At 43.3% G+C, this 13,811-nt stretch overlaps 1 protein-coding gene across 2 annotated transcripts in view; it reads left to right on the forward strand.

The window, feature by feature from the left end:
- GZF1 (GDNF inducible zinc finger protein 1) overlaps nucleotides 1-13,811 on the forward strand; it is a 70,722-nt gene that overhangs the window by 25,207 nt on the left and 31,704 nt on the right. For both annotated transcript variants that reach the window (XM_078649502.1, XM_078649503.1), the window contains exon 4: nucleotides 955-1,122. In XM_078649502.1, coding sequence (XP_078505628.1) covers nucleotides 955-1,122 — 168 coding nt within the window. The remainder of the gene's footprint in view (nucleotides 1-954; nucleotides 1,123-13,811) is intronic.

Here is a 13,811-nt window from a genome sequence, read left to right on the forward strand (position 1 = left end):
TTTTTCTCTTTCTTGCTGCTTTCAGTAAATATCTGATGCAGACAAATAAGTGCCAGTTCACAAAAGTAAGTGCTGGTCCCCACACTTATAGCTCACACAGAGTTGAATTGTCTCTAGGCACTTGAGCGTTAGCTCCAATGAAAGATTTCTGACTGAGGGTGCTGTAGGCTGTAGTCGATAGAGGCAGCACACGTACACTTATCCCCAATACCCCATGCATGCTGCAGTAGGATAAAAAATAGTGTCGCTGAACAACAAGAAAAGTCCATATTCTGCACATATGTTTGCTGAAAAGTACTTGGATGACTCTAAAACTGGGATGGACCTGCATCTCCAGCTATATTGCTCTTAATGTCTTTTGGGCTTTTGATCTTGACCTCATTGCTTTTTACTTTCTAATGGATTTTGAGTGATACTGAAAATACTAGGAAGATTGTTGCAGCATCCTATTTAGTACCTCTTGTGGGACAGAGTTGGGCTCCTCCTCTAATTTGCTATATAGCTCAGCTCCTTCACCCCCTTCCTATTTACCAGAGTCCATGGAGAGCTTGTGAAGTGCTCTAATCAAGGTTTGTTGACTGCTACATTGTGGGCAGTGAACAGAGGTATGATGCACTGTGAAATAACATGCCTGATAGCACCTCAGAAAAGCAGTTTTGGAGAATAAAAGGTGAAACATGACGTCCACTGTGAAGTTTAGCATTTTTTAGAGGGTTCGAAGAAAGGTGGTGAAACTAAGGAGGACGTGGTTGTAGTAGTAAACTTTGGTGTTGACTAAGGCATTACACTTAAATTTAGCAAAATAGAAGAAGTGCTTTGTGGAAACTGAGCAAGGATGAGTGGCTAGAGATCTGTTTATTTCTGCAGTACGAGATTTCAGCACTGATGACAGTTAGCATGGTATTCTACATGTTTTAAACATCTGAGTAAAAAAGGTAATACTTTATCATTCAGGTGAAAGGCCTTTCATGTGTGAGACCTGTGGCAAGAGTTTTGCTTCAAAAGAATACTTGAAACATCACGACCGAATACATACAGGATCAAAACCATTTAAATGTGGAATCTGCTTCCGAACATTTGCACAGAGAAATTCTCTTCACCAACATGTGAAAGTTCACACAGGTATGAATGCAAGAAATAATAATGGGTTACAAGCTATTTTGTTGATTAATGTCTATTGAATTGTTTTGGGTATGTTTGGCAGGACTGTTGCAACCATTTTGCTTTTGTTTCTTAGACATTGCTTTATAATGAGACCTTGGTCAGGTTCCTAACCTTTGTACTTTTACTCCACTCATACAGATCACAAACACTTGTTTATAGATAATTGCAATTGTTATAAGTATGTACAGAGTCCTCCCTGTGCACAAAGAAATTCCAGATTCAATTGTGGTTACACGGCATTAACTATAACGTGTTTTTCTTTCAGTCTTGGAATAATATGTCCAGACCAGTTCATTATTTATTCTTCGAGTTTTCAATCATTTGTAGACTAGATGAGGAATTGAAATGAATACATCACCCCGGCAATTGATAGAAACATAAGCAAGCCTGTAGCATGAGCCTACCCACCAGATAATTTGACTTTTCTCTTTGAACAAAAAGGTGCAGAATCAGAATTTATTATACAGTATAATAGTGCACTTTGTATGGCCTGTTAGGGTCTATTACAGTGGGCGAAGTGTCCCACCAAATTAGTAATGTGTCTTGCTAGGTCAAAATGCAATTCTAACGAGAAAACCTGGGCTTAACTCGGTAGCTGTGGCTTAAAGCAGAAATATTTTCCGCAGAGAAATTAGTATTACGTATTTTGACACCATCAAACAAAAGAGAATATAAATAATATGGCACAAAAGTGGTCACAATAAGTTAATGGTTGCTTTTGACCATAACTTAAATATAATTTTGGGCTAACTGCGATGGAGTTGTGGTCAGATAAACCTAGCAGGTGGCACCTGTCATAAGTTTTACCTTTGGACTTAGTAGTTTTCTTGTAAGTCCAACTTCTTTAGCAGGCAGGGTGCTGTAGCCAACAAGAGACCCCTAAAATCCAGTATGCAGAGTCTGGGTCCCACTGAAGCATTCAGTGTTTAAAGCTCCAAACAGAGCAAAAGTGGAAAGTGTAGCTGCTGAGGTTGCTTTGCTTCTGGGATGACGTTATTGCGTTGGCCTGTTTTACTTTTAAATTGTTACTTTCTAGCGCTCAAATCTTTTAGCAGGTCAACGCTGAAGACTGTAGATGGAAAAGGCTACATGAGGTCAGATGACCTCACTGCAAGATCCTGCTCTGAAGCCTTTTTTTTCTTGCCAGAAGTCTTGCGCACCATGTTTACCTCCTTTCTGTGAAGACACCTGAATGGAGGATGGAAGGGGAGCGTGGGGGAGGGGGTGCGAAGACAAACACAATGGCTGAGTCACAACTTTTAAAGATGCTGAGAAACTTCTTCCTGGTTTCTATAAAAACTCTCAAACCGCCTACTAGGTTGCTCCTAGGTTCCAGTCCACTGTTCAGCAGTGTAAGTCAGACTCAGTCCAATGCAGTTTCACCTGGTTCCCTTTTAAATCCCTGAAGCTCTAGGAGGCTGGCCAGCCAGACTGACCCTTGAGAGCACACTCAAAACCTAGAGTACAGGGAGAAGTAGGATTTTAGCAGACATTATCCAGGCAGTCCAGCAATCCTCTTCTGGTCTCTCCATGTTCTTTTCTGAGTTGCTTGTGATAGGAAACCATCTTTATAATGCACACTAGCTAGTGATTGTTGACAATTCCTATTTCAGTCCTAACCAAATTCCAACAGCTAAGCTGGCTCTCTTATGTAGTACTTCCTCTTTCCATACTCCAAATCAATCTCAGAAATCTCTGTTCAGGGTGCATCTACAATGCCAGAATCCCTCTGTCAATGTCCAGAGCTCCTAAACTCCTTACTCGGGCTGTCTTATTGAAATGAAGAAACCCTCCTTGTCCCACGAAAACCAGTCTTGGCTGGTTGTGCAGTCTCCTTGTACCAGAGAACTTGGAAATAGTGAGCCATCTTTATGTTGTCTTTAAGATTCACAATTCTTGCCCTCTCTCAAATTACAATCTCTTTATCCTAGAAAAGGTATGAGCCAATGGAGACTGTGCTCCATACTCAGTGCAATTGGACCCCATTTTCATTCCCCATTACTCGGCAGAGGCCAAAGAAAGGTAGCTGGCTTTTGACGTGAGAAGTTTGAACATTTCATACACAAAAAAGGTGATGGTAGGACTGCTTATCTTACCACTGGCATTCGCTCTGGTAGCATCCCAACCCATTCTTTTGCTCACCATGCCATTTCAGTTTAGACCCGGCTATATGCAAATAAGGCTTGACCATGTTACAGTTGGAACAGTTCAGCCTGAGCTGCCAGGCCAGGTCCTCATTGTACCTGTACACAAGCAACCCCAGACCGGTTTTGCACTGATTAGGGCTCATCAGTCAGGTATAGATTGGTTCCATGGCACACGGAGCACAGGACCCACGTCTGAGAATACCCTTGCCACTTAAGGCGTACCTTGTTGGAAATTGGGTTACTGGTTGAGGGGGGTAAAACCTTACTCAAGCGGCAGCCACAATTTCTGTCAGGGTGAAATCGCAATGAAATCCTAAACTAAACTGTGCTCAGCCCTCTGGTAGCTGCCACTAATGTTAGAAATTGGGGTCTCTAGTTGGCAAAGGTATACACTTTGTCCATGTAGGGACCGCCACTCTAGTCCGGATAAGCTAGATATACACTAAAATATAACCTGTGTTCACCTTCTGGTTGATTGGCACAGAGCAGTCAGGCTTATCTAAAGCTGCAATGTGTAAAGTATTTGTTCAACAAACACACAGTAACACTATGAAATCGCCACAAAAATACTCCATATAGTGTTAGAAAAAGAGATCATTTTATGAGTAAAGCAGGAACAAACCGAAACAAATCAAACAAGTAGAACCGGAGTTATGAATTTTTAAAGATTAAATCAAATTATAATGCTCAGAGTCATAAAGCACTGACCGGGGACATCTGGTCATGCTAGACTGGTGTAAATCCAAAATTCAAGCCGACTACAATGGAGCACAGGCCGGCTACAGGACTCATGCAGGTTCCTACTGAAAAAGTACCTTGAATGGAGGAAGCGTCAACATCGAAGACCTGAAGCGAGGATCAGCAGAGGAGATGCGTTGTTGTCGCTCCCGTTGATGGAGGCAATGTGTTGCTTCCGATCTGTGCAGTCCAAAAAATTTCGAAGTTGAACCCCTTTGCAATGAATGCGATAGGTCGTCATCGAGCCGTGCAGTCCCTCGTTGTCAAGTCGGGCAGTCCGTTGCAATTTCACTTCCAGTTTGGCCCATATAGAACGCCACAAAGTGTCATCCAAATGGTTTGGGCCAACTTCTCTATATTATGGGAGTTGATGCAGAAGGAGGGGTACACAGCAGACGTCTTAAGAAATTATTTTCCTTGACTTGCAGTGAGTTGCTAACCTTGTAACCCATACCCCTCCACTATAAGTTTCAGCGGATAAAGCCTTCGCTTTATAGATTATGACCATTTTTCGATGGTATAGCTGCCCAGGTTACTGGAGAATATGAAAATAGACTCTCTTCATCTGCAGCCTAGCACTGGATATATGGACTGCCCAGGAGGCCTTTGCAAAGAACAGCACAGCCAGTTAGCAAAAGGACTTAACCGTTGCGATCTGGGTCTCTTCAAGGTAAAAAGATCTTACAATCTTGGGGATTTTCCCACAGGGCATTATAAATGTTTTTCTAGAGGTCATAAAATCTGAAAAGTTGTCTATTAGTCTGTACAGTCCGAACGCGGTCCTTCATATTAGTACAGCGTCATCAGCATTGAGAAGCATAGGAATCGAGCGGCCAGCAGCAATCGCTGGATCAGACTGCAGGGACCGAAGTGTCATCTACCCCATTTATAAATAAACAGAATAAAAAGGTAGCCATTACACAACCCTGTTATACACTCCATCTTATTCTAAAAGAAGGAAGGCATCAATTCGCCATTCGGGCCAAACCGATCTTTTGCTGAAAGATTCTCGTATAACTGTGCAAGGAGACTAACAATCTACAAAGGGGCCCTATAGGAGAGCAATGTGTGCCATAATATTGTGTGGTCTACTGTAGTGTAGTTCCTATATTCCCAATAGGCTCTGCGCATTGGAATAATATATTCTATAGATTTGACTTAGGACTTGGTCGACTAGGTCTCTATCGAATATATTAGACTTAATTGTGAGTGCCAGCTAGCTCAGAGGTCACTAGAAACTTTCTCGAATAAACAAGAAGGGATTCGTTTCTGACAACCGCATAAACATGACAACTTTGTTTTCCCAAGAATAAACGTATCTTCAGAGTCGTGGAATCAATGGATAGATATTTTACTTAGTCAATTGTGCATGCTTCGTTTCATCAAAGGTGCAGAGAAAATAGAGAGACAGGCGTTTTCATTAAAAGGATTTATTGAACAGTCTTCTTTCTCATGCAAGTAAAGTGAACTGCTACAATCGTAATACAGGCTGCAAAGTATAATGCGTACAGCGTGAAGAGTATTATCAAATAATGCTGTAAAAGCATTGTATGGTTTCTAAACCATAGATACATACATAAATAACAACGGCTAAACATACTCAACTGGTGCTTCTAAAATACGCCTACCCCAATGTAAATAACTTAAGTCTAGTATGAGGGAAGAAGTAAGTGTGGTGTAGCATAGGTTTTAGTTTTCTTTGCCAAGAATCTATCCAAGATTTCTCTTAGGGTCTAATCAGCTCCTTACCTTGGTTTTAGAATGAAGGAGGTCTGGTATCTCTGTCTCGGGACTTGATTTCCCTACACCCCGCGAGGGGAGCTTGGAAACACTGGAGCTGGATTCTCGCTGAGAGAAATGCAGCCTCTCGATCAGTGCGTCAGCTGGAGGATCAGCTTCCTCCGGCACTTGCTGTAGCGAGCTGCATCGGGCAAGTAGATAGTCGAGCTGCTCCTAACCACCGTGCCTCTGCTATGGCAAGTGTAGGCATAATTTATACCTTGAAGGTGCCTAGTTTGACGTAAAGTTGGGCATAATAACGTCATCAAAGAACCCCAAGGGAATGGTAGTTCTTTGAAAACTCCATGAGTTCTTGGACAAATCAATATTCAAGCAAGGGGATGTCCCTGACTGCTGAAGCCGATTTTTCCAAGAAATTGTTGTGGCTTTTTGGAACGGGTGGAAGTAGCCATGCCTGTATTTAGACTGCATGGGCTATGTCTAAATAAGGTTATGATTTCTATGCCTATATAAGGGCAATGGGAATTGTACCTATATAAGGGCATAAATCTGTAAATTTCGCTCGGATCTTAAAACGCCATACAACACTACTAAGTCAAAAGCGCTAGTGAGTTCTGCAAAGCACAAGTGGAGCGATCCTGTCTTGACTGTTGTGTACTTCCCAATCAGGAGTTCTAGGTTTAAACATTGCTCCACGGTCCCAAGTCCCTTCCTGAATCTATACTGGGCCTTAGCCACAGGGTTGTTGAATTTAATAAAATATCTACTTGTCAGTGGGGCAAGTTGCTTCATAAATCTACTTGTCCTGTAGCAAAATCTTTTTGGTCCTTATGTGCCATTTAACGCGACAATCAATCAATCAATCACATAATTTGTAAAGCGCACTACTCAACCGCGAGGATCTCAAGGCGCTGGGGTGGGGAATGCAGCTACTGCTCGAAACGCCAGGTCTTGAGGAGTTTTCTGAAGGTCAGCAGGTCTTGGCTGACCTTGGCATCAATCTCATTATATAAGAGATCAGATATAGCCTCTCAGATTATGCCAGAGCTCATACCATAGTTGGGTTTGAATACTAGCAATTTCCTTATTTTGCCATGTGTCCGCAGGCCTACATACTAGGGCGGAAGGTAATGATGAGCAATAATTATAGGGTGGTTGAAATGGCCTTTTGAGTCTATGCAACCCTACTAGCTTGCATGTTTTAAGGGTTTTCACCAACTCTGCTCTAATCTTTTCCCATACTGAGAATTTCTGACAATGGCAAATTTAAAAAAATTTCCAGGGCTGGAATAAAAGTGGTTGGAGGGAAAGTAAGCTTGCAAACACTCAACAGATTATCTACACATGCATATTTGCTCATGCTTAAATGCAGTTGACAAATATTTTCTAGGAGTGCCATTTCTTGGCTTACTTCTGTTACTTCTTGTGAATTCATGAAAGCTGTAAATCTGGACTTTATGCAAGGGCATAAACCATGAGTGCACTTTTGAAACTTTCTTTAATAATTGGGCCCCTAATTAGTTCTAGCACTAACCATGACCTTTTCTGTTTATTAAAATAATATGGATTTTGGTAAGTACCAGGAACTACGGTGACAATGTGTGCTTTTAAAGACCAAACATTTTTTTTTGTTTTTGCTAATGTTTGTTATAAAAGTGAGGGCCCGGCAGCTCCCACACCAATAAGGTTTTACAAAAATTATGCCAAAACAAGGCACACATTGACAAAACCAAAAGACAGACCACCAATTACAGACCTTCTGGCTTTGCCAGTGCTTGTTTATTTTTATGTTTACCATAATCTTATTGAAACTGGTTACACTGATTTTCCATTATGAATATTTTTGTGAAATGCTATCAAAGAAACGGTACCTACAATTGTACAGTAGTTTAGCAAAATGTTATTTTTCTTATTTACATTTTATTTTGAAAGCATAGAATCGTTAATCTTGCTTTCAAGGTTTTGCAAATATTTGCATCTAATCAGAGAGAATTCTGGGAGCATTATACATAGCCTCATATTGCTAAACTTTGAAAACATGTGTACACATTTTTGTACTGGACACACTGTCAGTAGTGCAGTCCGAGGTTACAACATTTACTTACCCTAATAATAAAGGTTTTGCATTAATGGACCATACATACAAGTTTGAACAGAGTTAACACAGGGACACAAATATCTCCTTAACTGAAGATAATGCCCTTCCCTGATCCATAATGTGGTACTGTAAACTGGCAGCCAAAGGGTTTGTGCTGCAGGGGGCTGGGCCTACTTGTCCCAAGGACAAAATACATATGAAAACGTGTTGCCTTTGACCCCAAACAATATGTCCTGGAGTGTCGGGCTATAGGCTAAGTCAAAATGGAGTTGTCAATTGCCCAGTCCTCTATTCTCTTCAAAAAACCCTTCCCAGGAGTTTTGCTGAGGAGTCCATGAGGGGAATGGGACACAGTCAGTCAAGTATTCTTTATTCGGTTACTTAAACCTATAAAAGACACAAACCATATTCGAGATGCATAATTTCCCAAAAATGTTACGAAGTGCTTCCAGTGTATCAGTTTAAATTACACTAAAACATTGTTAAAAAGCAGATCCATGATTTAAAAGTCCCAATTTATATTCTCTACAGTTAGAAGTTAAAAAGCATGGCCAAGACCAGATAACATCAATTTTTCACTACTCCAGAAGCCAGTGGAAATTGTCTCTTTCTGGCTCTGCTAAAAAAACTAGCTACATTAAAACTTATTAAAGGGCTCAACAGCATTTGAAGGTATATGAGGGCATGTCTTGCCTGTAAAAATGATTTCCCTCTTAACAGAGGATGTGTATTGTGTTGCCTTAACAAAAAGTAATGATGACAAAACATAACAAAATGCATGGTATCTTGCGTTGAGAAATTGTCACAAATACAGTGGCCCAAATTTGCAACTTTATTCAGCCACTGCGGTTCCGCAAGCAGCCAGTGCAAAAGATTTAACTTAAATCTCGTTAAAAGGAAATGATGATAAGGAATTGTGACCACTGCTAAGTAAGGCTCTGTGGAGGGGCAAGACTTTAATAAAATATACACTCATACAGAGGGTTTACAGAGCTCACTTGCTTCTCTCTCAGACTGCACAGCGGAGAGCAAATGTTTCATGACCCAGCCTAAATCATTTCTTGTGATCCTTTCTGGGGACCTATATAACTCAGGACGTCCCAAATATCCAACTACAGATTTGATGTAATTGAGCCACAGGATACTGTTACCCTTCTGCAAGGATAAACAATCTTTTATGATTGTCTGGTTCAGCTCAAGATCAGGATTAAGCCAAATCCTAATCCAATTTAGTAATGGGCAAAGTTTCAAAAGATCTGAGATGTACCTAACATCTAGCTCTTTATTAACAAGAAAGGAGGCTGTGGATTGTGGGATTCATAACGGCCATCTAAAGAATTTATTTTCCACTATCTGTAAGTCTGTAGCCTCCTTGTATCTCCAGATATCACTCCCATAATTTCCTAAGGAAATACATTTGGCTTGGTAAACTCTACACGTATATGTTTGGCACCCAGTCTGATAGTGAAATCAAAAAACACCTATACAGCTCTGGTCATTGTAATCCTTTTTGCCCTCCATAGCGGGACCCATGTGCCCCTTTCTTTGAAGAGGATCACAGATAGGAAAATACTTTTACCCTAGTAATTCCATGCATTCTCCAAAATATTTTGTATAACATTTGTTTTTGAGGCCCACAACCATAACATTCGATTTAGTATAATTAGTGCTCAAATCTAGGGTGTTCATAAAGCCTATGAGTGAATTAAGAAGGTGCTGGAGCCACACTGCTGCTGTTGCTAGCAGCGTGGCATTCACCACGTATAAAATTGCTGGGATTAACTGAGTCTCACCCCAAAGAATGTCTCTAGAAGCAGTACATAATGTTGAACCCAAGTTATTGATATATAATGTAAACAAGAGTGGGGCTAAATGTCAGCCTTGTCTAACCCCCCTATGCACTCCTATAGGTGAGGAGAGCCTCCCAGGCTGATTGTACCTCACGGCTGCCATAAGATCTAAATGTAACTCATGTAAGAAATTGATGGTGTTTCAGTCCACCCTCATATCAAAAAGAAGAAGCAGAGTTTTGATCTATTGACTCTGTCGAAAGCTGATGTTAAATCCATAAAGGCTAGATGTAACATGCCCCCTTTGGCTACAATGTATTACTCGATGATCAATTGTACATTGAGGCATTGATCTAAAGTGCCTTTTACCTGCCTGAACCCTTACTGGATATTGGAAATTACATTATTTTAATTCAGTCAGGAAGTTAGCACTGGTCACCACTGGTAAAGTACTCAGAGTCTTAAGGCCAACAGAAAGATACAGTAAAAAGAGGAGGCGGAATGCAAAACTTTTGGGGTGACCCGTCAGAGAAGGCCATTTTCCAACAGCTTGGCACAGGGGAGTGTTGCGAGATCCTGTGTCGAGGATGTGTCATGCAGCCGAGGCAATACAAGGTGTGGAGATGCACTGGACAGCAACAGTTCTGGGAAGCTGTGATGCGAGGTCCTGCATTTGTCGATGAGGATGCCATCGACGAGTGGCTTGTGATGGGAGGTCCTACATTGCACACTGGCTGGTTCCGAAAAATTTGCGGGGCTTGCAATACGGAGTCCTGCCTCATCATCAAGGTTTCTGTTGACGGGTTTGAGATGCAAAGGTATCGATCAGCAGCAGTTCCAATGAGGCTGCAGGCTGGGATGTGGAGTCCTGCATCAGAGATGAGTCATGCAGTGGTTCCGATGCAGAGTTTTGTGTGGCTATCCATCCTGCTCCGTTGGGTTCTGCTGGGTCCACATCTGGTCTAGCAGAGCATCTTCAGGCTCACTTCCGAGGGTCCAAGACTGGGATAGCACCGCTTGGGAGGGTAGGATTCACAGCAGATAGTCCAGGTGCTGGGTCCAAGGAGCTTGGAGCGTTCTGTCCCTGTGCTCTTGTCAGGTGGCCAGCCAACTAACCCTTAGAGTCACTTTGGTGGGTCTGGATTCAAGATGTAGGTCCAGTCCTTCGCTCAGGCAGCAGGGCAACAAAGTGCAAGTCTCCTTCTGACAGAGAAGCGCAGCAGTCCTTCCCAGTCTTCCAAAGGTCCAGAGGTGTACTGAAGAGTTAGATCTGAGGGTCCGATAATTATACCTGGTGTCCACTTTGAAGCAGCAGACGGGTCTGGTCCTGAGAGCTATTTTGTCCCTAGCTCCAGCATTTTGGAGACTTTCATCTTGGTCATATAGCCTCTAGATCTTATTGTTCACAGGCACAATTTCCCTAGTGCCAGTATCCTAGGTACACCATGTAGTGAGCCATGGGATTAGGAAGAAGAAAGAGGCGAACTGTCCTGACACTTGTCTATAGTCCCTCTGTTGCTTAAGGGTATGAGTAAGGAAGAGGTTGACACCCTCCATTGATACCAGGAGAATGGTAACGTCAGACTTATCGAATTATTGTTTGAGGAAACTCTCATGCAGGACACGTAAAGGGTTCCTAGGGGTTTTGCTGTCCACTAAGTAGGTGACATCCTCCCTGCGCACCTCATAGGGCCCAAACCATCTATCTTGTAGGGCCTTGGTCTCCACAGGCTCCATCACCCACGCTTTCTGACCAGGCTGAAAGTAGGTCAGAGTGGACTTCTGGTCATACCACCATTTCATAACCTCCTGGCTGGCTTCTAGATTCTCCCTAGCCTTCTTCCAGAAACGCTTCATCTGGGTGTGAAGGGCCGCCATGTAGCTGACAACATCCAGAGGGGCTTTCTTGGAAGCTTGTTCCCATCCCTCCTTTATGATGCTAAGAGACCCTCTGACGGGGTGCCCATTCAGAAGTTCAATGGGGCTGAATCAAACACACTTCTGCAGTACCTCCCTCCATGTATGCAAACATGCATGGCAACAGGATGTCCCACTTCCGCCTTAAGGGCCCTGCCTTAAGGCGGACTTTGAAAGGATCTGCCTTTCAAAGTCTTGTTGATCCTCTGAGCAAGCACATTGGTTTGGGGATTTGGGGATGGGGTGTGAAAAACTTGTATGTTACCACACACTCATCCCACATGGACTAAATGTATGCTGATATGAAGTTGGCTTCATGGTCAGCTACTAGCTTCTTGATGAATCCCACATGGGTAAATATCCCCATCAGTGTTCTGGCCACTGCAGGCGGAGTCACCTTCCGTAGAGGTATAGCCTCTGGGTACCGGTTGGCATGTTCACCAAGACCAGGATGAGCCTGTTGTTCAGGACTGCCTTGGGGTCCAGAGGCCAACGATGTTGATTCCCACCCTTTCAAAGGAAGTGCCAATGATTAGAAGGGGAACTATAGGAGCCTTGCACTTCCTTACTTGACTTCTCACTAGCCTGGCATGTGGGACAACACCTGCAGAACATATCTGAGGCCATCTTCATCCAGGGCCAATAGTAGTGGGTGACAAGACTGCCAAAGGTCTTGTCCTGCCCCAGAGGACCTGCCAAGGAAACATCATGAGCCAGCTCTAGTAGGAGTCGGAAGGCCCTGTAGCATTGAGGAACCAGCAACACATGGGTTGCACCAGGCTCAGGAACCTAAGGCTCGCTATACAGGATTCCATTCTACCAGTAAATCAGGTTCTCACGAGGTGTTGCCAGCTGCTTTGGCCTAGACCTGCCGCCATAGGCCCCCCAAAGTAGGCCCCTCCTTCTGCACTCTGCAGAAATCCTCCCTGATGAGACCCTCTTCCCTCTGCCAATTGGTCTGTTCAGGTAGGTTTTCCAGGGCAGCAGTGTCTTCCCCTGTAGGTTCTGGGGCGTCGCCCTCAAGCTCAGCCTTCTCCTGGACCTTGGGAGTTTCTGGAGTGGGTTTTCTGTGCCCCTTGCCCTTTCTCGTTTTGGCAGGTACATCAGACATTCTTCAAGGATCTAGGGCTTCCTGACGTCCCTTTCCGAGGCCATGGACTGTGTGGTCTAGTACACACATTCAGGCAACCTAAACATCTCCAGGTCATTACGGAGCAGACAATCCGCAGTCATGGATGGACTCACAGCTACACTCAAAGAACCCAAGGTGCCCCTTCCCCTCCCCCAGACCCCCACCACCATTGAAAGGTAATCAGAGCAACTAGATAGTGGTTATCCAGTATTGGGGTATCTTTCATTGATTCACATGCCTGAATCATTCCCCGTCGCCGAGGCGGGAGTCCCACGGTAAACAAAAAAGCAGTACCAAAGGTAAATAACAGTAGTAGGCCCAAAAGAAAAGGCCTGAGGCCTAGATTCTAGTAGCCTATCTACATCATTATGCTAAAAGAACCAAGAATTTGGTCACAACCAATCAGCTATCAGCACCCTCTAGAACCTTCTCTACAGAGCCAGTTCTCCTCAGATTTTCACCACATGTCGTTTGTGAAGGGAGTCTCCCTGAGCTCTGCTCAGTTTTCTTCAGCTTTTGCTTCTTTTTGGACATCCAAGATCATACTTCATTTATCTGACCCTATTAAGGCAGTAATATGGCAGATTGGCAGAAAACAAGGTAATAGACTACGAAATATGTCTAACCTTTTCCTCAATAACTCTCACGTTCTGAGAGATGAGGCTATTATTGGGACTACAGACACTTTAATCTGCCACTTCTGATGAGGACAACGAGGATTCCTTCACCTCATAGGAGAGGTCAAAGGGAGAAGTCGCGCCAGGAGCCTCCAGAGGGCGCGCATAAAAGCCTTAAAGACTCACCTTCAGTCTTTATAAGGCACTTCTCACTGAGAGGCAATTGGGATAAACTTCCTCAGAGGCTGATCCTTCAACTCCCTTTTCATCCTTGACACTACATCAGGGAAATCCTCTTAACCTGACATTAGGAGTCTATAACAAAACTCCATGTCTACTATTACTGCCTCATCAATATGGACCTCATCTACGATGGTCTCCTCTACGAGGGTCTCATCTACGACGGTCGTCGACGACGGCCTCATCCACGACGGTCGTCGATGACGGCCTCATCTACGACGGTCGTCG

The sequence above is a fragment of the Lissotriton helveticus genome, chromosome 6, assembly GCF_964261635.1.
Source record: "Lissotriton helveticus chromosome 6, aLisHel1.1, whole genome shotgun sequence".
NCBI classification, from domain to species: Eukaryota; Metazoa; Chordata; class Amphibia; order Caudata; family Salamandridae; genus Lissotriton; species Lissotriton helveticus.